Below are 27,199 nucleotides of genomic sequence, written 5' to 3'. Positions count from 1 at the left end.
AAACGAGCCATATCTTAGCTAGAAAATCAACTCACGAGCTGAGATTGAGCTTTAGAAAAAGTGATCACAACAAGCCGCGTTCGATCTCGAGCTCTCGTAAGTCAAAACAAGCCAAGCTCGAGCCTATTAAAGCTCGGGCTCGACATGTTTACACCCCTACTTAGAGAAGATGTCTCAGGTTCAAACTTCAACAAGCGAGTAGATTTATTAGTGTAAAGTAGAGTAAGAGTAACATTCACCGTTAAAATAAAATAAAAAAAACTGACAAATTCCATTAATTTCTTGTAGACATGTAGTGAAGATGAGTTTGAGTTTGATAGAAAGAAGCCCAATCAATAGAAGAAGTGTAAGTGTAGTCAGTTGGTCTTCACCGTGTCTTCTATGACACGTGCCCGCAATATAATTGTCCACATTTTCCCAAATCAACACGCTCTCACATTTATATACCATCATCAAACCTCGTCTCATAAGCCCATATACCCAATTTGGAGAAAATGGAGCACACCCAAGGTTTCAATGGCCACCAAGGACCTCATCCACAACCTGCTTCAGGTAATTAAACACTTTCCATAGTTGAATCTTTATATAAATTGCATTGAATTGGTTAATTCTTGTTAGAATTTTGTGTTTGTTTAGAGAATTTGCAAACTCTTAATGTAAGGGTTCGCGTTTTTTCGATTACTTTGATATGAAATCAGACGAAATGTAATTTCATGTTCTAGAGCGGATACTAAGTTGTAATTGTTTGATTTTAATTCAATTTTAACAGAGGCCAACTTGGATCCTTGAAAGGATATATCATCTTTGCCAGATCCGCGTAATTACAGCTTCGAAATTGAATTTTTGAGAGGATGTATCATCTTTAACGGATCGTGTAATTACAACGCCAAACTTGAAATTTTGAAAGATTGTTTTATTTCTAATAGATTAGCGTAATTACAATGCGGAACTTGGATTTTTGAAAAAAAATGGTTAATGTATAAATCAATTTTAAGAATCATACCCATTTTAATTCACTCTTTGAGATTTACATATCTCATATCTCATTACATGTAATTAATTACATAGGCGACCTTGAATTTTTGGAATGAATTCTTCTTTTTTTTTTGTGTATAGTTAAACTTCAAAAAATGTACCCGTTTTAACACGTCTAGATTCTTAACTTATGCCATATCGGCGTAATTACACCAATGGACTTAATCGGATTTTTTATAAAAAAAAATACCTTTTTTTATATGTATAATCAATCAATTTTTAAGTAACATACCAATTTATTTCAGCTGTCTAGATTTATCTCTCTTTTCATCATAGTAGCGTAATTAAGTCGAAAAACATAGATATTTGGAAGAAAAACACGGAAATATAATTATTTTTATTTGTAAGAAGAAAATTAATAAAAGTGTGTGTTTATGACGTACATTTTTTTTATAAACTTAAATGTTTATGATGTATGAATTGTTGTATAAAATATATATATTTGCGGGCGTTACATTTTTTGTTGTTGAATGAAAAATGTTGTTCATGTTATTGTTTTGATTGGGAGGCGGAAAGACAAATACGATGAAACAAGTGGCATGCATGCATGCTCTCTTTCTGACCCCACACACCTTTTATCTGTTCTATTCTATTTCTAAATTCTAAATTAAGTCAATTCATTAAATAATAAATAACGTGACAAGTAGTTTTTGGTTTGGAAAATGCATTTAATTATATTAGTTAATATCCTTTTTTTTTTAGCATTTTCAATACTTTTATTTAACCGTGACCTCCAATACGGCAATACCCGGATAAGTATTCTAAAACAAGATGTCAACCGTTTATTATGATTTTGTCGATCCAAGTCTAACTTACCCAACAAGTCAACGTCTATAAAAAATATTTTTAAATCAGGTTTTGAACTTCAGACATTAAGATTCTAAGGCTTAACCATTATCCGATGCCATTTAACTAGAAGGCCAATTGCAACATCTCAGTACTAGTATAATTATATAATTATACAAGTTTTTTTTAATATATTATTATACGTTTTTAATTAAGATAGCCTGGAGTAAAATTAGTTTGGAAGGCTCTCACTTCTACTAATTTTTTTAATAATTAATGTCTAAATGAGTAAATTGGTAAAGCCTACCGTTACCGTTTGTCTTTTCTTTATTAAATTCACATTTAATTAATTTTAAAACGTAAATAACTATATCATACTACATTAACTATTTTAAAAAAGATATACATTATAAAATTTAAGTTTTTATGTATGACAACCATTATATTTTAAATGTTGGTTACCTTTTTTCTATATTTTTTAAGTTTATTATAGATAAAAACTTGACTTGAAAAAAAGGCAATGTGCTAAGGGTATTACACTGCGTATAGTGGATGGAGCTCTTATGGAGGCGTTATCTGTCATGTAACGTTACGTCATAATATGGGCTTTATGACTAAAATCAGAAAATGAGTGTAGTGGATGGATCTCCTTCAAATCATTACCATATTATTATTTTACTATTATATCTTATTAAAAAATAAACAAAAAACAAACCCACCAATCACATTCCACCCATTTCCCCTACCTGACGCTGTGTGAGAAGCACCCACCACCTCCATGGCGCCCATAGCGCCCCGCAAGCGATGTTCCCGATGCTATGGGGCGCCCCACTACAAGTGGTCTTCGTATAACATGGATAATTGTGAATATACGTAATTATATAATACGATGTTTAGTTACTGAAGAAACACTAAGTGACCCCGGCAGATTACGGATAATCTTAGGGTCAAGTAGATGTTTCTCACGAGGGTTAGGTCCGGCAAAGATGGTTATTCTTCTGATGACCTGCAAAACAGACACCGTGAGCTCGTCACTGAGAAGGGGGGGTACCTCCTTGTGACCACCCTCCGGCGTGAGAATCAGACTAGATTGCTCTAAATATAAGTGTATATTAAGAGAAATAGCTAGAGTAGATAAGATAATATCAGATGATATGTGATAGTATAAGATAATCTGAAATCCTGATACCGTTCCAAGGTGTTGGAGTATTTATAGCCGAAGGTAGGTTTCCAAGCAGGTACAGCCAGCTGTATAATATTCCTTTTCCACCAACTGTGGGCTACGTACGTGCCATGCTGGTAGTTGGTGGGTAGGCAGCGGCTGATAGTGACATGGCCGGCTGTGTACTATTCCTTTTCCACCAACTACAGGCTACGTACGTGCCACGATGAGGGTTGGTGGGTAGGCAGCGGCTGATAGTGACATTTTGTACTAGAGCGTGCTCCTCCTCGTACTGTTGTCGGTGAGCTGTCACCCTGTGATTGGTTCATGGGCTGCTTTGGTCAGATCTTGTCTATTTTGTCCATACCTTGGCAGGTATAGTACAAAAGATCTTCCAGAAGCGTACGAACTGGCTCATTTGGGCGGGAGTATTCCCGCCTTGCTCATTCCTTCTTCAGGTGACATTACTGAATTATTGAGAGTTAGTGCCTTGTGCGTGTAGCCTTACTATTAGTGCGGGTAGCCTTCCCTGATGGCTTGTATCCGCAGCTGCGGGAACAGGCGGGGTACTTTACCATTGGGAGGCTTTTCCTGCGAGAACAGCTGGCGTACTGCGCGTAAGGTCTTCATCTCTCTGAGCATGGTGGGTCCTGCGGAACCAGTTGGTCTTCGCGCAGACGTCCCTCTTCAAGGTGAGTCTTGCGGGTCCAACTGGGCTCTGCTGGGACCTACCTCTTCAAGTCTCCCCAGTCCATTGTTCTTCTCATGAATTGTTAATAAGTGAGGTGAACTTTTGGACTTAAGCAAGGGGTTTTGAAAAGGGTTTTTAGTTTTAAGGTTCTCCGTGGGGATTCTTCCCGCGGTTTTCCTAATGTCACGTGCAGAAATTCCTGGCTTTTCTGCTTGATCTTTGGGTATGATGCGGGTAGGTGTGTAACCTCCTCTCAAGTCAGGAGCGTTGAGTTTCACTTGTGTAGATTCTCCACGAGGTTTTGGTAGTTTTAGATATAGTGATCAATCATGTTAAACAACCAATTCCATCTTGGAGCTTCAAACAATCTAGTTCTCAACGTTCCCGCTATGCGGGGATGTTATTTCCCTTTCCACAAGCATGGCCCAGAAGATCCTTCTTGGTTTCAATTCCCTGCAAGTGCTAAGTATGTGAAGGGTTTCGCCTTGACACTGTACCCGCACTCGTCTTATAGTTTCTTGATTTCCAAGGTATTCTTGGCTTCAATTCCCTGCAGGTGCTAAGTATGTGAAGGGTTTCGCCTTGACACTGTACCCGCACTTGTCTTACGGTTTCTTGGTTACCAAGGTATCTTGTTAGCTTCGATTCCCTGCAAGTGCCAAGTATGTGAAGGGTTTCGCCTTGACACTGTACCCGCACTCGTCTTATGGTTTCTCGCTTTCCAAGGTAAGGGGGTATATTCCCTCTTATTTTTGAATCTTTTTGAGTCTTTTTGAAATATAAATTATTTGTTAATGCCTTGCCTTGTAAACCTTATATGTTTTGTTTCACGCATATTTTAGTTTAACTTAACAATTTCTTGAGTACTTTGGATAAGTTAACCTTTCAACGTGGCAGATAATAGGTTAAAGTTTTGCTTCCTCTTTCGTGATTGTGCGGGTAAGACCGTCACTTTCACTTAGTAGGATGGCTAAACTTTACCTATATCTGACCTGCGTGAAGGTTTTCCTCATCTTTTCCTTAGAAATTTTTACCGTTTTTATGCTTATGTGGGTTTTGCCGCCTTTCACACGCAACGACTTACTTCTTTGCACACTTATTTATGCAGTGAATACCGGCATATCAGTGTGGAAAGTTCATAAGTATAAAGGTAAGGCTATCAACACAATGTGATAAAGGAAAATCATTTCCATTAGAAGTGGCTCTAGGCCTTTTCTTTGCAAGTTTGGAATTGATCTACATGTAACATTTGCGTAATTGAGCTCCATTCCATGTTCTTGGGATGGGGGTGCCATCGAGCCTTTCGAGCCGGTATGCGCCCTTTCCCAAAACTTATTTGATAATGTATGGTCCTTCCCAGACCGGGGCCAGCTTTCCTGGGCGCTCTTGGTTCGAAGCCTCATTGTTACGCAATATGTAGTCTCCTACATTGAAGTTGCAGAGTTTTACCCGCGTGTTGTAGTATTTTTGCATTTGTCGCTTGTAATTCTCTTCACGCGCTGCGGCTAAGTCTCTGCGTTCTTCGGTTAGCATAAGGTTTAACCGTCTTTCTGCATCATTGTCTTCTGGCTGAGTCAAGACCCTTGGTGAGGGTAGACCAATTTCGACCGGGACCATGGCTTCAGTGCCATAAGTGAGGCTGAACGGGGTTTCTCCCGTACTTGCCTTTTTCAGCGTCCTGTTTGCCCAAAGGACGTGTGGAACTTCGTCCACCCAGCCGGATCTGTGTTCCAATAGTCTTTTCTTTATGCCGTCGACGATGCTCTTATTTGCTCTTTCCACCTCACCATTACCCTGCGGGTGCGCCACTGAGGTAAAGGTGTGGGTGATTTGAAGTTCTTCCAGCCACTTTTGTAGCTTCTTGTCAACAAAGTTGGCGCCGTTATCGCTCACCAAATTCTGGGGAAGTCCAAAACGACAAATAATAAATTCCCAAATAAATTTTTTGATATGTTTTGCGGTTGTTTGGGCTAAGGGTTTTGCTTCTATCCACTTGGTGAAGTAGTCGATGGCTACCACTAGAAACTGAACGTTCCCTGCTGCTGTGGGAAATGGGCCTGTCACATCGATGGCCCACTTCTGAAATGGCCATGAAGAGGTGACTGGAACAAGTTCATTCTTCGGGCGATGCGTGTTGGGTGCGTAGAGTTAGCAAGACCTACACTTTCTGATGTATGCCAGCGCATCCGTATGCATCCCCGGCCAAAAGTATCCCGCGTTGTTTAGCTTAGCTACAACAGCGCGTGGACCTGCGTGTACTCCACAGATGCCCTCGTGCACTTCCCTTATGAGGTAGCCAGCATCTTGGTTGTCCACGCATCTTAATAGTGGGCCAAGAAAATTACGTCTGTAAAGGATGTCATCGATGAGTTGATAGTTCAGTGCTTTACAGCATATTTTTCTTGCCTGTGTTTTTTATTCTGGTAGTATACCCACCGCAAGGTAATTTATTATTGGTGTCATCCACGTTTCTGTGCCGGTTTGGATGACACAAATTTCCTTGTACGGGACTGATGGTGCTCCAAGGAGTTCAATGCGGATGTCCTTTCCCAAGTGGGTGAAGGCTAATGATGCAAGCTTGCTTAACGCATCCGCAGATTTGTTTTCGCTATGCTTGACTGTATGACCTTACAATTGTTAAAATCGCGCATAAGGGTTTTTGCTTGTGCGAGGTACAGGGCCATTGTGTCGTTCACGGCCGTGTACGTCCCGTTTATTTGGTTGGCTACTAACATGGAATCCACGTGGGCTTCCAAGTTTTTCACTCCCATCTTACGCGCAATTCTCAGCCCGGCCAGGAATGCTTCATACTCCGCTTCGTTATTCGTACTTGGAAAATCCAGTTGAATAGCGTAAGTGTATTCTTGGCCTGCTGGGTTGGTTAGTTTCAACCCTGCGCCTGAACCCTCGTTGCTGACTGCTCCATCAGTGTAGAGTCGCCAGACATCATCGATGTCCTGTGCTGGAGAGGGTTGAGCCTCCTCCTGGCACTCTTTCTCCCGCGAAGCGGGGACTTCTGCAATAAAGTCGGCCAGGACCTGGCCTTTTATGGCTGGCCTCGGCTTGTACTTTATCGCGTATTCTCCCAATTCTATTGCCCATTTGGCTAAGCGTCCTAACAATTCGGGTTTGCCTAGAACGTTTGCAAGTTTGAAGTTGGTGAGAATGGTGATTGGGTGACCTTGGAAATATCGTCTTAGCCTGCGTGAAGCCTGTACAAGTGCTAAGACTAATTTTTCCGGGGTAGAGTACCGGGTTTTTACGTCTGTTAGGACACGGCTAACATAGTAGATTGGCATCTGGATGCCTTTTCGCTCTACTAGCAGGACTGCCCCGGTTGCTCTATCTGTGGCGGAAAGGTATAGGATTAATTCCTCCCCCGCTTCTGGTGCTGTGAGCGTTGGGAGTTCGATCAAGCGTGACCGAATTTCCTGAAAAGCTGCTTCCGCTTCTGGTGTCCAGCGGAAGTGCGTTTTCTTTAAACAGTTTCTCAATGTTGACACGAATGGGAACGACCTATCCGCATGGTTTGCCAAAAAGCGGTTAAGTGCGACTAGTCGTCCATTCAGTGTCTGAGCTTGCTTGATGGTAGTAGGTGATTCCATTTTGATAATGGCTTCGACCTTTTCAGGGTTCGCTCTGAAGCCATCTTTAGTAACAATGACTCCTAAGAACTTCCCTTCTTCCATCCCAAAGGAACACTTGCTGGGATTGAGCTTCATGTTTATCTTTCCGAGCTTGTTGAAAGTTTCTTCGATGTCTTTCAACATCGCTTCTGGGTCAGGGCTTTTGATGACCAAGTCATCCATGTAGACTTCCAAGTTCCTCCCAATTTGGGCATGAAACTCTGTGTCCATCAGGCGTTGGTATGTGGACCCGGCATTCTTAAGTCCGAATGGCATCATTTGATAACAAAATGTGCCATCGGGCGTCCGAAATGCGGTTTTGTCCTGATCGTCAACGGCCATGTGGATTTGATGGTACCCCTTATACGCATCAAGGAAGCATTTAAAGCGAAACGGTGCTAACGAATCTAGCTTGAGGTCAATTTCGAGTAACGGGTAACAATCTTTGGGGCATGCTTTGTTTAAGTCTTTGAAATCTATGCACATGCGCCATTGTTTGTTAGATTTCGGTACCATGACGGGATTTGCAACCCATGTTTGATATCTGCTAACGCGTATGATGCCTGTGTCAAGGAGTTCCTTGACTTGGGTTCTACACGCGTTAGCTTGTTCCGCCCCCATTACTCTGCGCTTTTGTATGACTGGCGTAAAAGCCGGGTCACACTTGAGTTTATGCTCTGCCTTACTTCGAGGTACACCAGTCATGTCAGCTGGTGTCCACGCGAAGATGTCAGCGTTTTTCTGTAGTAAGCGTTTGAGTAAGGTGCGCGTAGGATCAGTGACTGTTGGGCCAATGGTAACAGCCTGGTCAGGGTATTTGCCATTGAAGGCCCATTCTTCTGGTTCGGTGATGGTTGGTTTAGCCATCTTTGGTTTAGGTTTAGATGAGACAGATGCGATGCATACCTGGGGAATACCGGTGATCATCGCTACACCCTCTGCTGTTGGCCATCCCATCATGCCGTGGACTGAAGATACCACGGCATTGAATCTTGCGAAGAGAATGTCGTATGTGTGGTGTGGCTTCCTCATTACGACAAAGTCTACGTCTTCTGTGCGGGAGTGTTTCCCGTCCGTGAGAATGACAGGGAAAGATAGGATACCCAGGGGGGTGTTTGTGCTGCCATCGAACCCTTCCATCGAGGCGTAGACCGTTTCCAGGCGTTCCTTGTCTTCTTCGTCTAGCTTGTCGAAGAACTGCCGGTACATAACCGTTGACGAGGCGCCGTTGTCAGCAATAGTGCGGGAAGTGATGTAGTGCCCCAGCTGGCTTTTGATGACTATAGGGCCTTCTTTGCCGAGTCCTCCTGGCACTCGCGGGAAGCGCACCTCAGCTTCCTTCCACGCGCATGGTTCTGTCGTTCGTCTTTTTCTTCCTCTGACGTTACTATGAACCATGTGGATGCTGATGTTAACGGGCTTTCGTCCGTTGCCTTTGTATCGGTTATCATTCCTCCCTCCATTCTTGATTGATGCCACAAGGTGTGTAAGTTTTCCATCCTTGATGAATGTTTCAACAATATCCTTCAAGGATGTACACTCCTCAGTGGTGTGACCCTTTGTCCCGTGGAAGTCACAAGATTTGCTCTGATCCGCGTTATGTCGCTGCCGGACCATTGGAGCTTTTGGCCATGGGAGTTTTTCGGTGGCAAATATCTCCGTGACGCTTTTGGTGAGTGGCGTCCACCGGGGGTTCCGGCTTGATGGGTGCGTGTTATCCCTTCCGCCTACTAGAGGGCGAGAGCTGGATGAGATGTCAAAGTTTACCCTTGACTGCCAAATACCTAGCTTCCTCTTTTTGTTTCTCTAGTCCTCTGCGTGTAGAGGTTTGTACTCTGGGGAAGATTCCTACCCAGTTGCTTCTCCGTTTCGGCAAAGCGCTTGGCCGACGTCATGATGGCATCCCATGTGGATGGCATGCCGTCTTTACCCGTCAACGTGCGGATAAGCTCTGGGTAATCGGCGCCCTGGATGAAAGCGGCGCGAACAAGATCTTCGCTTATGGTGCCCAGACTCAGCTTCTTCGAGTTGAAGCGAGTGATGAAGTCTAGTCAAGATTCATCTTCCTCTCTAACGCAGTTGAGGATCGTCCACTGCTCTTCAGTATATTTCCTCTGTTGACTGAAGTGCTGGCTGAACTTGTGTTGGAAGTCCGCCCAATCATAGATGTGGTGGACCGGTAAACGATCAAACCACGCCCTGGCCGCTCCAACCAGCGTCATCTGGAACATATAACACCACGTGGGTTCCGTCCAGTTGCTGACGGTTGCCCCCGCTATGAATCTGTTCAAGTGATCGTCTGGGTCGGATATACCATCATAAGTGCCGATGTTGGATATCTGTTTGGCACTCTTCGGGGCGATTGCTTCCGCAATGTCCCTTGCAAACTTGGACGTTCCCGCATTTGCAACAGTTGGTCTAAATGTTTTGGAGAAGTCACGTGGGTTTCCCCCCCGCGTTCCTTGGTTTGAAGGTTTCTCCAAAATTCCTTCTCGGTTGGAAGTCCGTTTCTTTGCGCTTCCCTTTCGCCCTATGACGAGGGTTTACGTCACTGTCGGACTCCTCCCAATCATCGTCCAAGTACTCGTACTCATTGCTCATGTTGAGCTGTTGTCGAGTGCTTCCGAATTCGTCAGCCTGTTGGAGTGAACGTAAGCGTTCATCCAACTCAGCTTGGAATTCCTTCTGACGTGCTTCCGCCCACGCTTTAACTTGATCAAGTGTTTGGCGGGGGAGCCTCGTCTGTTGTCTCTCCAACTGGGTATCGGTGAATCCCAGTGAAGGATTGTTTACTGCACTTGCCCCGGCTTGGGTAACCGGGGTAGTGTTCGTAAAAATTGTGTACTCGCCGGTGTTCCCCCCAGTAGCTGGTGTTGTGGTTACCGGAGTTTCTTGGTCACTCGTTGGCCTTGTCATCGGAGTAACCTTAACCATCTTTCCAGAGGTTTTGAAAAAACTGAAAAAGAATTAGTTCTAGCTTTTATGCACGGATGGCGCCAATGAAGAAACACTAAGTGACCCCGGCAGATTACTGATAATCTTAGGGTCAAGTAGATGTTTCCCACGAGGGTTAGGTCCGGCAAAGATGGTTATTCTTCTGATGACCTGCAAAACAGACACCGTGAGCTCGTCACTGAGAAGGGGGGGTACCTCCTTGTGACCACCCTCCGGCGTGAGAATCAGACTAGATTGCTCTGAATATAAGTGTATATTAAGAGAAATAGCTAGAGTAGATAAGATAATATCAGATGATATGTGATAGTATAAGATAATCTGAGATCCTGATACCGTTCCAAGGTGTTGGAGTATTTATAGCCGAAGGTAGGTTTCCAAGCAGGTACAGCCAGCTGTATAATATTCCTTTTCCACCAACTGTGGGCTACGTACGTGCCATGCTGGTAGTTGGTGGGTAGGCAGCGGCTGATAGTGACATGGCCGGCTGTGTACTATTCCTTTTCCACCAACTACAGGCTATGTACGTGCCACGATGAGGGTTGGTGGGTAGGCAGCGGCTGCTAGTGACATTTTGTACTAGAGCGTGCTCCTCCTCGTACTGTTGTCGGTGAGCTGTCACCCTGTGATTGGTTCATGGGCTGCTTTGGTCAGATCTTGTCTATTTTGTCCATACCTTGGCAGGTATAGTACAAAAGATCTTCCAGAAGCGTACGAACTGGCTCATTTGGGCGGGAGTATTCCCGCCTTGCTCATTCTTTCTTCAGGTGACATTACTGAATTATTGAGAGTTAGTGCCTTGTGCGTGTAGCCTTACTATTAGTGCGGGTAGCCTTCCCTGATGGCTTGTATCCGCAGCTGCGGGAACAGGCGGGGTACTTTACCATTGGGAGGCTTTTCCTGCGGGAACAGCGGGCGTACTGCGCGTAAGGTCTTCATCTCTCTGAGCATGGTGTGTCCTGCGGAACCAGTTGGTCTTCGCGCAGACGTCCCTCTTCAAGGTGAGTCTTGCGGGTCCAACTGGGCTCTGCTGGGACCTACCTCTTCAGTTACCATATGCATAAGCATGTATGTGCGTAATTAGTAACATATATTGCATAATTATTTATATAAGTTTACGTAATTATGTATCTGCATATTTATCAATATATATTGCGTAATTATGTAACATTCGTGCGTAATTATTGCGGGCACATATACACTTACCCATACGTCATATTATACGTAATTAGTAACATATATTGCATAATTATTTATATAAGTTTACGTAATTATGTATCTGCATATTTATCAATATATATTGCGTAATTATGTAACATTCGTGCGTAATTATTGCGGGCACATATACACTTACCCATACGTCGTGTCACATTCTGGTGGTATTGTATCCTTTGTACAATAACCCACCCCTATTTATATACTCCAATTCAATTTGTTGATGACTAAATCGTATTATTGATATTAGGCAACAACGAATGCCTTGTTCGAGAACAAGACCGGTTGATGCCAATCGCAAACGTGATTCGTATCATGCGAAAGGTGCTCCCTCCGCACGCCAAGATCTCAGATGATTCCAAAGAGACAATCCAAGAATGTGTGTCTGAGTTCATCAGCTTTGTGACTAGTGAAGCCAACGACAGGTGCCAACGCGAGCAACGAAAGACTATCACAGCTGAAGACATCCTTTGGGCAATGAACACGCTTGGGTTCGAAGATTACATCGAGCCCTTGACCATGTACTTGCACCGCTACAGGGAGATTGACGGTGGTGAACGTGGGCCGGCCATGCTCATGAGTGCGATGGCTGAGCCGCCACAACCCAAGCAAGCTAATGGTGTTGGTGATGTTTATCAAATGAGTCATCTCCTGAATCCTGTGGCCATTGCTGGACTTATAAAAGACCAAGCGAATGTGGCTGGTCCTTCTTCTAGGCCTGTTGCGGGATTCGAGCCGTATGCGAAGTGTAAGGAGTAGGGATTGATCATATTTGGTAGCAGCTATGTTATATGATGGTCATGCTTGTTTCTTTTGTTTTTGTTTCTGTTTCAGTCATGGTGGATAGATATGATACTATATGCTATGGAGTGTTTGCTTGTTTGACTTTGGATATCATTATATATTATAGTTTGCTAAATGCTAATTAAGGTGTGTTTGGACTTTGAATGAGAGATGTAAACTCAAAACGATTACAATATAGTGGCAGACAAACGAACAACAAGCTACGTCGCAACCCCATTTTAAATAGCAAGGTCAATCCTAGCTACGTACTAGTGTTGTGTTTGGAAAAAGTAGGAATGTTTATTGGTTCGGTTTTGGTTTATTCGGTTTGAAAGTTGAAACTGAATGATGAAAGACATAGGATAAAGTGAGTTGGTGTTTGCACTTTTTCCTTAAGAAAGTTATAACAAATAACAAAATAAGAGTATAAAAGAAAAATTTTGGATATTTATTTCTTGGTTTATAAAAAAATGATTATATTTATATTGGATAAATGGATAATCATGTATTCATGTTCATGTGACTTATGAGTTATGACATGTGATATGATCCAAATGATGTTTCACACGGTCTTCATGAATATACTAGTTTTTATCTCCCGTATTACGGGATTGTTTTATATTATTTGTTTTTAGTATTTTTATTTTTTGAATTTTAATTTTATTTATTGTATGTAAGTTAAGAATATACTCAGGGGCGGATTTAGGGGTTGGAGATGGTGGGCCGTTGCTGTCACAATCCTCAATCCCTATACCCCGGGAGGGGAGTCGTGAACATTGATTGGTGGTATTGGTATTTATTAAATTATTTTGCAGCGGAAAATTTTATCAGGACCGTAGTTAGGAAAAATGATCAGAGTTATAAAAACACCATGTTTATTATTATGATAAACCGGGAACTTAATCCCTTTTGATACAAACATAAGTTTTATAGGGTTAAACCCTAATTTACAAAACATGTTTCTTTATTCTGGTGACAAGCCACTTATTTAAGCTGGAAGCCCGCAGACATCATTCCTTTGTCTCTAACAAGTCACCTGAAACATGTTTAAAATATTTGATCAGCAAGAAATACTAGTGAGTACATTCATTTGTAAATGATACATTTTACAGTTACAACATTAAGATGTTTTACACCTGCCTGCTTACAAATTACCGAAAGGTACTTGTCACTCGACCGTATCTATGACTGTGGTCATATTACTTATTGGCTAACACTTGTCCAATAAGTAACGTGTAATAGCCCGGTAGGCAAGCCTTGTATACAAAACCCCACAATATCAGTAGTAACCATTCCGTAAGTCTACAGAGACTTAATCACTGTAATGTATTTAAAATACTTTAAAAATATATTTGAAAACATTTAGACAATCTATCATGAGTTTATAGGTTTTGAAATCACCATGACAGTGTCAGAAAAATAGTTGTCTCACACAAATGTGAGTAGTACAAAAACTCGAATGTCTCACCTTGCAAGTTTACAATTAAGTAACACCTCCTGGTATTAAGCACATAGGATAAATACAATGTAGTATAACTAGATTAGTATAAAACCAATAATCATAACGATAATCACGAGAGTAGAAACTTTACACGATGGCACAATGTCATACCTTAACAGGCAGAGCTTTCGGATTCATGTATATCTCTTTCGATCAGATATCGTTACGATACTCGGGTATTATACCGTTATCTTAATATATAAAAGTATATGTGTGTGAAATCAGAGAGAAAGTAGAGAATTCTGTGCGAAAAATGAACGTTACATTCACTTCCTATTTATAGCAGGTTTTGAACCCCATCGCGCTACGCGATGGCCATAAATAGAAAGCCATCGCGTATTAATTCCCAACAAAAATACTAAAGCGGCCCTTAAGCGGCTCGCGGCGATGCAAGTGTGCAAAGCATCCTCGGCTAGGACCATTGGGTGTGATATGTCTTATAAGAATATTAATATAGAAATTTCTTTTCTTATAAAGAGCTCACTAGTTTGTTAATCTAGCGATGTGGGACAAAAGTTTACAAACCTATTTATACTATGGTGGTTCCTTCTCTATTTCTTTCCTCCACCAATGTGGGATGGAATTTCCTTCACTTATCTCTTCACTTTCATTTTATGGTTTGCTATAGTTGCCCGCCGTCCGCCTGTCGAAATGTCGTGTTTTACAGGTATATGTTAGTACATAACAAGTCAATAATAAGTAAGTGCCCACCGTTCGTTGACCCTCCGGCCGCCTAAATGTTATACCGAACCGATATTCAACGGTGGCATGGCCCTAAACCTTTTCTCCGGCGTATGATGTCTATGAGTCTGGAAGAAGAAGATGAAAGAGTGCTCTGCTTATTTATTTGTCATCTGGACTTTTAAAATCTTATTTAATAAATGATGGCCCAGTTAAAAAATTATCCTTCTGTTGAAAATAGTTGGGCTTTAAGTATAACACCTCAAATTATTAACATTATCTCCACTATAACAGTATAACTTATTAATTTATTTTTTTGTTGGCCTTATTATTAAAGCATACTTTGTTGTTTGTGTTTTCTAAATGTTTCACTTCTCAGTTTATTATACTAGTTTATAAGCCCGTGTGATACACAGGTTGTAAAAATATTTTTTAAACGTAATCATCTTTTGGCTGAAACGTGAACTCGGTTTTTATATGCGGGACAAGCCTCAAGTCCTCAACTATAGTATTTGATCAATAACATGATTTATCAAACAACCATTTATCAATACATACATACATACATACATACATACATACATACATAGAAGACTTGTACCATTCGCATCATATACTTTAAAATAGAAGGCCACCAGAATCCAAATGGCATAACATACTTTTCATACACGCATGAAATTTCATGTAAAGCAAAATAAAGATTGAATTGTTATATTAAGAAATCTGAACCGCAAGTGCTGTTATAATGCCACTACATAAAACTTGACGACGATGCTTTTTCTTGATAAATTTTCCACCTTCATCCACTGGTTTCTGTTAATTTGCAAAAGGCTACCGCAATGTAAGCAACACACATGCGTATATTGGAGGAGCAAGTGAAGGTTCTGGGATAAAATCAGCTATGACGGCAAAGAAAATGAGACCTCCCAAGAACTATGAAAAATGTTAGATTCATGAAAGGGTATAACCGAATTTATAAAGTACTGACTTACCAATATATTTCATTTCAGAAAGCCAATAGAATTTATCGCATTATGGGCCAAGTCAAAGAAAGATATGCTTAGCATAAGGCCTGCAGCAAAACCCTGAACCAAAATAATGATGTTTCTATGTAATATGCAAATAAAATAAACGGGACTTTCAAAAATACAAATTTATGCATACAACATTCCAGTAAAAGTCCAAGCATCTTCAAGTTAGGAGCTTTAGTCAAAATTACAAAAACCGCTCCTATTCAACATATGAGATCACATATTAGAATTAAGAACTTGGATACTTCAATAATCATAGATACAGTCAAGAAATCACTTTTAAGCCAAATAGTGCTTAACAGAGAAACCAGGATGAATATTAAACAACTACGCATAAAAAAAACATGAATTACATTCATATCAATTTAAGCAATTAACCAAAAAAAATGTGCTACAATAATTAGGTTGTTGGGTATAAGAGGGATTCTATTTAACCAAATAAATGGTCGTGCTAAAACAGAAAACATAATTGATTTAACCAACTAATTCATCAACAGAAATAATAAAAAACAAAAAAAGATCTTAATTCTAAGTATCACCACCAACCACTATTTGGTTCTCAATTCTCATACATTGCAGGCAGGTCTTGTTGTAACAACAACATTAACACATAAGCATAATTACACACGCATATATGTACACGCACGTGTATAACGTGTTAGTGTATATGTTTTTTTTCTTATCTATAGTGCGTATATCTTTATTGTTCAAATAGAATATCTGTTGAAATCAACAATTCATCGCCATTTTTCTCAAGCTAACAACCTTATTATTAATTTGAAATGAGATAAACAATTGCATTGATCATCAAAAGCAAATTAGTAAGATATTGCTCACTGATCCTAATCTTTATATTAACTTTATTGCTTATACAAAAAACCAAGCTTATTGAATTTGGCTGTAAACAGTAATTAAACACTTGCTTACACAAATGATGTTCCATCAAGCTCTTCAAAAACCGAGTAAGCCACGTATAGACCGTGGTCCCGGAGGGTCTTGTAAGCTTGGATCACAAGCATAGACTCATTAACTAACTGGTCATTGCCTAACTTACAAAAAAAAACCAGAATCAGTTATAACAATATATCAACAAATTAATCACAATAAGATTTAACTATGTTTGTTCCAGTTATTTCCGTTCAATTATGTTTGTTCGTTACGTTCATGAACCATTCATTATACTGTTAATGAATGAACACCGACAAAAAATTCCAGCTGTTTTGATTGTTCATTTAAAGTTTAACGAACGAACGAACATACTCTGTTTGTTAGTGTTCGTTTGCAAGCCAAGCCTGGTAATTAGTCACCAATTTAATATTTGAGTTGATATAAATGACTACCTCCATTGCAATTAAATCTAGATATAAATAGACGGAGGCGGAATTGCATGACCAATCGAAGAGATAGTTTGATCGTTGCCTTGTCTTATGAAAGAAAACAGAGGCGACGGTGGTGGTTATTACCATATTGCGGATGAATGGAGAAGTAAGCTGACAACAAGTATCAGTGATTGAAATTTGAAATGAAGTGAAGAGGATGGTGAAGCTTTCATGGGAAGTTTTGCAGAATGAATGGATTGAACATATTCATTCTGGACTGGTGCTTAGCAAATGAATTATGTCTCAAAAGATCTTCTTTTCCTGAAGGATTATTTGTATTTATAATATACTACGTACAATAAAACCTCACAACAAAAACTCACACACTAAAAATGTCTATCCTGCCATTATCAACGGTTAATTTGTTATATATGTAAGAATTATAATGTGGTTTCGCCACTAGAAAGAAAAAAAATATAGTGCCTGGTGTTAGTAAACAATGGTTCGGGTAGAAAGGGGACGACGTTGGTTTTGTATTTGACCCGACCTATTTTTTACCCGATCCATTTTGTGCCCATCGTAGCAAAAATTTCTGGATCCGCCTCTGAATATACTTATGGTTTGATGATAAAAGGTTTTACAAATAAATGAGATGTTATAACCCGGTTTAAAAGCTATATGAGTTTGGTGATACCCAAGACCCGTTTATTTTTTTACCATAAAATTGTATCTTATTTATAATAATATATTTTATAAGTATCATATATTAATTTTTAATATATCCCTATTTTATAGGATTTTTACATCAAATATTTGGTGAGATTAAGTTTTAATTTAATGAGATGTTATAACCCGTTTAAGAAATATATAGGTTTGGTAAGACCCATACCCGTGAATTTGGGTTAAATGCATGAGAAGCCCTCATTTAAAAATCAAGCAATCTGGTGACTCCAAAAAAGGAGGGAGCGACCACATCGCAACACCTAGGATTTTTGGATCTTCGTCTATATGTATTATAGATATGTATACTCACATATCTATGCTACAATTAGTATATGAACCATTTTTCACTTATGCTTCCACAATTGAAATTCAAAAGAATTAATGATTTTTTTTTTGGCATTTTTAATTTGAACTATATCTATTACTATATATAATACATATAAGAGAGAGAGAAAATTGAGATGTTGAAAATTTAAAAGGTACAATACAAATAAGCGTATTGTACAAGTATCTAAAGCATAAAATCTTAAACCTAGAATTCCCGCTTCCCATTCCATCAGCAAATACTAATGTGTCAATTCTTCCCTCATTTTGACTTTAATCTTGAATATACGATAACCGTGTGATTTCAATGTCTTCTGTTGTTTTAATTTAGTTGTTCTTTGAATTTTAGGGTTTGCTTTTTCAAAAAGGTGTCTCAGTTTCAGGTCAGTGATTTGGTCAATTTCATTGAATTTATGTATTCATGTAGTGATTTTGCTTATATGTCTCTTTAAATTCACTATTCTTTCATTATTTTTTTCCCGTTTTGTTGATCTTGCCTATCTCTGATCATCATCAAAGTTTAAGAATTCAAATATCCTTGAATTTGACATGATTTTCTTATGATATTTTGCAGGATGAATCATTAGGACACAATTTCTCAGGTACGATGTAGGTGATTCCTTTAATATAACCTATAAGATCACAAATGTTTGCTCACTTTCGAGTTTCAACCAAGAATATAATTAGTAATTAGATAATTGATGATTTCATTACTTTTGAGTCAACGAATACTATAGTTTGATGATAATTGCCAAAGCGGTTCGCTGCTCTGTTTCTCTCATCAACACACACGTACGTACTGATGTGCAGGTCGATTTGTGAGTCTTCTCTTGATGAACATGGTCAACCATTCCAGCCTCGAGCACCGACATTCTCCATGGTACAATTCTAACCTCAGATAAAGTACATACACATCACTTTAAACTATCTACAACAGTTATTAGAAAGTGTATTTTGGTAAAAGAGTATTTACGGAATTAGGGTTATTTTATTTTCTTTTTATATTTTTTTTGGGTAAAAGGGTACTTTTAGAGAAAGAGTACTTTTGAAATAAAAATTATTTTTGTTAAAAACACAAAGAAGAAAAAGAAATCTTGGTAAATGGATATTTTGGTTGGAACCGGTTTGTTTTTTAGTTTTTTGTTTGTCTTTTGGTTTGGGGTAGTATTGTTAATTGTTAGTGATATTATTATAAGTTAATAGTTCTTTGTGATGATGATAACTTGTACTTGTTAACTTACTTGCTGCTCTGTGTGAGGAAAACTGGTCAGTTGGATGGGTTGGATAGCATGTCATTATCGGTTTAGGTTGAACTTCGAAGCATATAAAAAGTTTATAATTTGTTAGTGTTAATCATGCAAATAGTTACAGTTCGTGGTTACAGTTCGTTTCTGGCATTTATGTTTTTTTTCATAATAATCTAATTTAAAGTACATGATAATTACATCAAATACAAGAAAATTATAATAATGATGATTTCTAACTGTGCGTGTTTAGGTTCTTGCTTACAAATTGGAATTGCTTCACTTTGGTGAGAGTGACTGCAGTATACTTACATGTACAAAGGATTAAACGAGATGCTAAAGCGTTATAATAACATAACTTGTATTAAATTTCATTGTTTCTGCAAAGAAGAAACCGAAAGTTGCTAGAAGAATCACCCTAGCCTGCTTTAACCTCGAAGAGGAAAGCGATGGGTGATGCAGCAGTTGCTACAACAACATCAACCATGAGACTTTTATCTCTCATTTGGTACTCTCACTTTTAAATCATTAGTTATTAGGTACATTTTAATTAATCGAAACCTTAGCTCGGCTAAATAATAGACTCAATGATCTCTTTCTTCGCTTCGATAAGCTGGGGTATGCATGAATATAAATTATTGTGTTTTTTTATCGATCATTTAAATGTGATCTTTACGTAAATTTTAAAGGGATTTTTTATAGGTTGTTTTATAATTTCAAACGAGTCGAATTGTTCAAACGGGATGAAAACAACCAAACATATGTTTTTAATGCATACAATATTCTAAATCTTCTTATTTAGATGATTTAGATAAGGCTTGTAAACAAACCGAAAGAACACGAATATAGTCGTTTGACTTTCACCGACTAATGATCGAACATGAACAAGTAAACGAGTATGTTTCTTTCTGTTCATTAAAAAAATGAGCTTGTATTTGTCCGTTCATTAACAATATAAATGAATAATTAATGACCATAAACGAACATAACTAAACATAGAAGAATAAACGTAACTACGCTAAAACTATTTAAAAGTAATGTGACAAACAACTTGTGCCTACAAATTTATTAAAACTAAAGACAGAATAGGAAAAAAAATTATTAATGGGTATATAAACGAACCTGAACTAACGAACATAATTGAACATAAAGGAACAAATATAAACGATTTTAAACAAACGAACAAGGCATGTTTTTATTTATTAAATAAAGGAACTTCTTGTGTTCGTTTACAAGCCTAATTTTTTAGACATTAATGCTTTATATGATATTTGAATGCATTCATTTTGTTGATTTTAGTTGAGGAAATCTGTTTAGGATTGGAAAATGATCAAAGTATGCTTGTGGAGTCAATTTTTAACTTTGTTCACATTATCTATAAAAATCTATTACTGGTTCAATGTTTTAAATATGTACTTTCCATATTATAAAATACTAAAACTGTATAAAATTTATAGTTTGGTTTGGGAACAAACTGGTCCAAAAGGGAAATTAGTATGTCATTTGGATAGACCTGGTATAATGATTTTAGGCTTGCTTGTATGTTTCTTATTTCTAATTCTTTAAATGCTGTTCGTATGCTTGCATTTTTCTTGATATATAACGGTTCCTCTTTTGTCTTTTGTGACAGGTTTACCCATTGTTGGAGGGTTTATAACATGGCTTCCTGGTGTACGTTCATTTAAATGGGTTATATCTTTTAATAATGTTGCTAATTGACAGTAATTGTATCCACATATATATCATGTTTTGGACTCTTGAATTGTTACAGTTATTGATGTTAAGGATTTATTATGCAGGTTGTTTGACAAGCTGTTGTTTTTGGGATTGTTGTTTTTGGATAACAACTCACTAATGAAGTCTTATATGGAAGTTAAAGTTAAAATAGTCAAAGTTAGATGCAAGTGTATAATTGTATTTGTATGTATAGAATATTTGATAGATTACATATGTATGCATCATCGAAACCAATGTAATCTATAACATGCTGTAAGTATTATACATACATTCTATTTCTATTTTATGACGACTCACTATAATAACATCAACTAAATGCTAATATCGAGCCCCGCTGCATCGCGCGGGTCTCATACTAGTATATATATATATATATATATATATATATATATAACTTCATGCCAACTTAAAAGGTTTCTGGTAGTTTTCTCATACAAGCATGAATCCTGAAGGGCACATCTGATTTTAGTGTTGGAATATCATAATGTGTAAAAAAGAGTTCATGCGGTCATGCCCTTTCATGGTATCGACGGTGGGGCTGACTACGAGGTAGTGTTGGGCCGTTGGGGGTGGTGGTGGTGGCAAAGACCTAGGCGATGGTGGTGGTGGTGGTTTGGGGGGCGGGGCTTTGTGGTGGCAGTGACAATGGAGTAGCTAGCTACAACGAGTAGTTGGTGGCTAGAAACAGTGGTCACGGGTTTCTTTAGTTTATTTAAGTTTTATAATAGTTGACCAATTTAAGTATATCCAAATTGACTTGTTGACTAACTTTAGGCGGGTGATCTAAAATCTATGTACAATTTATATGACATAGACCCAACTCTCTTGACTCGACCTATACTAATTAGAGTGAGCATGGTTGGGTTTGGTACGGCGAATGCCTAAAACAAAACCATAGCCGTATACTTTGACTATCGAAAACTAGTAGGTGATCGTTTTGGTTAAATGGACCATCCTTTATCCAATTATCAAAATATAAACCGGTTTCGTTATGTTGTTAATTAAATTGATAAACATACTCCATTAAAATGTGTGAAAATGACCAAAGACAACTTTTTTTATAAAAGCATGAAGCCATCACTAATTTAAGTTAAAACGTCACAACTTTTCATGAAAAAAAGTACATCAGTTAACCATTAAAACTTTTAGCAATTATTCAACTATATAAGCATTAACTTCTGTCAGTAGAAAAACCATTAGCGAAAACTCCTTTAACAACGACTTAGTTACTTCAGTCTGTCAAACATAACCCCATTATCGTTAGACGTGTAGACGAACCGAATGTTCGGTGAACTGTTCGACGAGAGTTAGATTATTGAACGAACATGAACAGAAATTCGTGTTCGTTTGACTAAATGAACGAACACGAACACAAGCTGCGTTCGTTCATTTATGTTTGTGAACGTTCTTTTATTAATAGAAGTCATCTACTTAATAATATCTGCTTGAAGTTAAATAAACGAACACCTACATGCTCACGTTCATATTCATTCGGTTCGTAAACGAACACATACATGCTCACGTTCATATTCATTCGGTTCGTTTATAGGCTACCGCTAGCCCATTGGGTTACTTGTTCTTCAAATCTAGTCACCAAGTCAACACAACACAACACAACACAACAAAACACCACCACCAAAAAGGAAACATGGAAACCTTGTACAACAGACCACTCGTTCACCAAGGTTTCTCTAGGGTTTAACCTTATTAACAAACAACCCTTCAAAACCAACCCAATTCATAATCATTTGACACTCCCAAATGAGTCGTTCAAACGCCATTAAACTCGTCTCAAGACTTGCTCGCAGATCTCTTTCTCACAACCCAGTAAGTAATACCCATCTCTATATTAATATGTTATTATTATTATGTGGGTGTGTGTTGTAATTGACTAATTGTTTGTTTACAGTTGTTTAATTCGCAGTTTAATGGTGGAAGTTATCGAAGGTTTTATTCGCCAAGGCAAATTGGGGGTTTTAATTCTTTTAATTCTCATACTAATTATGGTAATGGTAAAGTTTTGATCTTTTTGTGTTGTTATTATTTGATGATAATAAAGATTAATAAAGGTTTGATTTTTATGTTGTTTGAATGTAGTGGGGAGTTCGAGATATTGGTCCGGGTTTGGAACGGGTAAAGCCGATTGCGGGTTTATTAGATCGATTCATGGCACGGGTAAGTTGTAGTGCCTAATTTGTTTGGTTTATTATATAGGTTTGTTAAAAAGTTTGGATTTTAGTTAGTTAGGTTAAATATGTTTACAAACCGAACCGAGCTGATTGAGTTATTTACAAGCTGAGCCAAAATCGAACGGGTAATTTTTTATTTTTTAAACAGTTTGGTTTTTTAAAAGTAGATTTAACATGTTTAAGAGCCCTATTGCAAATTAGGGATTTTTACGAGCTGAACTGAACTGAGCGAGGGCTTGCTCGTGCTTGGCTTGTTTACAGACCGGAGCGAGCTGATCGACTCAATTACTAACCAAGTCAAAATCGGGCGAGCGTTTTTATGATTGAGCATTGAGGGAGTTTCTGAGAATTAGTTATATTTTTTTTTCACATTAGAAATTTCTTTACGAAACAAGTTTGAAGTTGAATTTAATGTACATGAAAACAAACTTCTAGACTTCTAGTGGCCTGAAAACTTGAAGTGAGCAAATGAAACCATGAAAGTGACGGAGTGACAAAAATCCTAAAAGGTTTTTTTTTTTTGTGTGTGTGTGTGTAATTATATATGTATAAAAAGAAGTAATTTAAGCCGACCTAACAGAAGCGAGCGAACCGTTGCTCGTGTTTGGCTTGTTTACAAGTCGAAACGATACGAAATTGAACGAGCATTTTTCAAGCATATTGGGGGCGAACATCAAGCAGTTTGGACGACCCTAGCTCTATTGCAAATTAGTCTTTATCTGTTACTTCTTCATAGCTCATACGCATAAAGTTGAGAATAGGGTGATTGGCGATTAAACGGGTCATATGACATATATATAAGTCATACGGTTCGTATGATAAAGCGAAAATGGTTGTGTGGGTCATATGAGGGCCAAATCATACGAACGACTGACAAAGAAACGACTATGATAAATGACAAAGTCATATGTCCCTCATGACCTTTTCCGATTATCATACGACCCGTATGATGTGGTGCACTGGCGCGTATAACCATTTTTGCCCTGGCGTACGGCGCTTATGGTGACGTCACCTGGTGTTTGTATAGCATCACTGGTGTTTCTTTACCAGGACCCTTTAGAATTTGCTTGTACATATTGAAGATTTTAAACACTAATAAGGGATTAACAATATGAACTAAAAATATAACTATGAAGAAGAGTGCAGAGGGATTTTCTAGTCTAAAGCTTTTGTTTGTACATTTACATACTTCTGTCTGTGTTATCAAAATAAAATCCAGTTTATTTAGTATTGATGATTTTTTTACCAGCATTTATGGCGTCAAAAGATTATTATGATACTCTTGGAGTGAGTAAGAAGGCAACTTCTTCAGAAATCAAGAAAGCATATTATGGGGTGTGTATCTTTCTTGAAACAGTTATTTCTTTCCGTTTTTTTCCACTGTGTTTTTTGCATTGATTTTGTGCTCTTTTGTTTCTGATTTTAAATTGTTATCTTTTTTATTTTGGAAATTCTAGTTAGCAAAGAAATGGCATCCGGATGCAAACAAAGATGACCCACAAGCAGAAACTAAATTTCAAGAAATTTCAAAGGCATACGAGGTGTATTTTTCTTCCTAATCTTTAATCAAATTATGCAATGTTAAGATTCTATTAAGAAAATATATCAATTTAGTCTTTTTTTTTAGGTTTTGAAAGATGAGAATACACGAGCAGAGTATGACCAGGTTCAAACTTAAAATATACCTTACTTTGTTTTACTTTACATTATTGATTACTGTTGTTATATATACGTTTTCTTATCTCGATTAATGATTTTATAGGTTGGTCACGAGGCTTATGAAGCAAGTGTTAATGGTGGAGGTGGGCCAGGTGACGGTCCATGGAACAATCCTTTCCAAAATTTTAGTGATGTAAGCTTTATACTCTATATTTACCGACATGTAAACTTATTTACCGACATGTAATTCTTTTAACTTCTCTCACTTTTCGCGGATCAGATATTTGATTTCAACCCGTTTACTCAAAGCTTCGTCGGGAAGGATGTAAAGGTAGTAACTTTATATCTATTTCATACGTTACTAGTACCGTACTACTGTTTATGCATTTGGCTTGTTATCTGAAGTCAACGTTTTCAACAGACTTCTGTTGAGCTTTCGTTTATGGAGGCTGTGCAAGGATGTACCAAAAATGTGGTTTTTACTACCGAGGTGTCTTGTGAGACTTGCGGTATGAAAAGTTTAGGCTCGTTTGATTTGTTATTCGGCAAAGAAATAAGCGTTAATTAATTGCAGGTGGATCTGGTGTTCCTCATGGAACAAAGCCTGAAACTTGTAAGCGATGTAAAGGAGCAGGCATGGTTAGTGGTTGTAAAATTCTAAAATTAAATACTTAATTATTATGGTTATAAAATGGATTTTATTCTAAAAGTGTATATTGTGGTTCTGTATTGGTCACAGATATTCACTCAAAATGGTCCGTTTAAAGTTCAGTCCACTTGCAGTCAATGTGGCGGAACTGGAAAATTCGTCAAGGTAACATTCTTTACGATAAAATTATATGTATATAGAAATATAGATTAACAATATGTTAGTAATGGAAATTGACTTATGAGGCTTGTTGGCTTCACAGAACTTTTGCAAGTCATGTGATGGTCTACGAGTGGTGCGAGGACAGAAAACCGTTAAATTAAACATCATGCCAGGTATGTAACCGTGAGTTTTTTTTTTTTTTTACAAAGTTTTAAACTATTTGGGCTTTCATATGTGCAGGAGTTGATGCAAATGAAGAGTTAAGAGTGCCAAGAAGTGGTGGAGCGGATCCCGATGGCAACCAACCGGGCGATCTTTTTGTTACTATTAAGGTAACTCGAAGTAACACTAATATTAATTATTAATACCGTTGCTTATTTTGCATATACTAGGTTAAATTTACATTGTTTATGTTTTAAATTACAATCTTTATAGGTGCGAGAAGACCCTATTTTCCGACGAGAAGGGGCCCACATTCATGTCAATGCCACTCTGAGTACGAGTCAGGTAATTAATATACATGTTTTGTTTTATAATGTTTATGCATTTAAATTTAAATATGGTATAGGTTACTTGAGTTTATTCTCGTGCAGGCAATTTTGGGAACAAACATTCAGGTCCCGACATTAACAGGAGATGTTCTTCTTAAGGTTGATTTTTAAATTTTTTGTGAAAAATATTTTCAAATCTTTATTTTGTTAAATATCATTGTATGTTTATAATATGCAGGTTCGTGCGGGCACTCAACCAGGTTCACAAGTAGTTTTAAAGGGGAAAGGTTAGTGTCGATTTTTTATTCGTTCTTAATTCATTTTCTGGTTAAATTTGCATATTCATTAGGTTATATGTATAAGATAATTTTTTTTATAATGTTAATGTGTTTGAATTTCAGGAATTAAAACCAGGACCTCGTATTCATACGGAAATCAATATGTACACTTCAACGTTAGCATCCCGACGTAAGTTTTCCATCTTTAACTAAACAGTTAAAATTTTCTTGTCTGCCACCTTTACTTTATTCGGCATACTGACTCGAGTTTTTTTTAATCTTTTCTATAATACGATATTCAGGAAATTGACCGAAAAGCAACGCGAGTTGATTGAAGAGTTCTCCAAAAAAGAAGAAATCAGCGAAGAAGATGAGAAACAGGTTGCTGCTGCTGCAGGATCTAATTAGCCTGTTCCGAGCTTCGTGATTGGCGGTTGAAGAATTTTTTTGGCATAACACAGAAAGAGCTTTTCGATATGATGATGTATACTTATTATGATCAAGACTAGGTTCTCTAACCATTATTGTTACTAGATATTATATTTACCTACCAAATATCTATTTTTTGTAAAACATAAGTTACCTTGTGACATATTAAATAATTACTTGATAATACAGTCGGGTCGGGTCACGAGTCAGCAATTCTTTGCATGATTAAGTAAAGTGTGTGTGTTTTTTTTTTGCTTGAAAGTACCAAAAAAGTCTAAAAATGACGTGGAAGATAGTTTGGTAGGTTTTCATGTGAGAAAAAAGACATGAAAGAGGAAAGTGGTTCATCACTTCATCTTAACCAAATATATCAAAGATTTGATTGTGGGTGTACTTTTTACTTACGTACTCATCTTTACATATATAATAATATTATATTATAAAGAACTACAATATATGTAAAAAATAAAGTCTTCCAATACAATTAATCATAATAAATAATATTTATAACACTTGTCTTTCATTATTGACT

At 37.9% G+C, this 27,199-nt stretch overlaps 1 protein-coding gene and 1 pseudogene across 3 annotated transcripts; both read left to right on the top strand.

The window, feature by feature from the left end:
• The first annotated feature begins 11,704 nt into the window (after nt 1-11,704).
• LOC143630629 (nuclear transcription factor Y subunit B-1 pseudogene) lies at nt 11,705-12,396 on the top strand (annotated as a pseudogene).
• A 10,049-nt stretch (nt 12,397-22,445) lies between these two features.
• LOC143630628 (chaperone protein dnaJ GFA2, mitochondrial-like) lies at nt 22,446-26,700 on the top strand. Of its 3 annotated transcripts, none has more exons than XM_077099595.1 (18): nt 22,446-22,637; nt 22,720-22,816; nt 22,908-22,985; nt 24,249-24,334; nt 24,457-24,540; nt 24,627-24,665; nt 24,762-24,851; nt 24,939-24,989; nt 25,080-25,167; nt 25,233-25,297; nt 25,398-25,472; nt 25,570-25,642; nt 25,710-25,801; nt 25,905-25,976; nt 26,063-26,119; nt 26,199-26,247; nt 26,362-26,428; nt 26,541-26,700. In XM_077099595.1, the coding sequence occupies exons 1-18, from the start codon at nt 22,572-22,574 to the stop codon at nt 26,644-26,646; spliced, it is 1,335 nt and encodes a 444-aa protein (XP_076955710.1). In that variant the 5' UTR covers nt 22,446-22,571; the 3' UTR covers nt 26,647-26,700. The 3 variants fall into 3 exon arrangements, with proteins under 3 accessions (XP_076955710.1, XP_076955708.1, XP_076955709.1); XM_077099593.1 differs by having other exon boundaries at nt 22,720-22,822; XM_077099594.1 differs by having other exon boundaries at nt 22,720-22,822; nt 24,249-24,338; nt 24,461-24,540.
• The last annotated feature ends 499 nt before the right edge of the window (nt 26,701-27,199 follow it).

Source organism: Bidens hawaiensis, unplaced genomic scaffold, assembly GCF_021521415.1.
Source record: "Bidens hawaiensis isolate Kalapana, Puna unplaced genomic scaffold, B.hawaiensis_p1.1 tig00005780_1, whole genome shotgun sequence".
Taxonomy (NCBI): Eukaryota; Viridiplantae; Streptophyta; class Magnoliopsida; order Asterales; family Asteraceae; genus Bidens; species Bidens hawaiensis.
This window is presented reverse-complemented; position numbering and strand designations above follow the sequence as displayed.

What these genes read in the sequence shown, in the direction of transcription:
- LOC143630628 (XM_077099593.1), top strand. Translation starts at nt 22,572, where the DNA reads ATGAGTCGTTCAAACGCCATTAAACTCGTCTCAAGACTTGCTCGCAGA. An exon ending in GATCTCTTTCTCACAACCCA is followed by an intron (nt 22,638 to 22,719) that starts GTAAGTAATACC and finishes GTTTGTTTACAG; the next exon opens with TTGTTTAATTCGCAGTTTAA. An exon ending in GGTGTCTTGTGAGACTTGCG is followed by an intron (nt 25,168 to 25,232) that starts GTATGAAAAGTT and finishes AATTAATTGCAG; the next exon opens with GTGGATCTGGTGTTCCTCAT.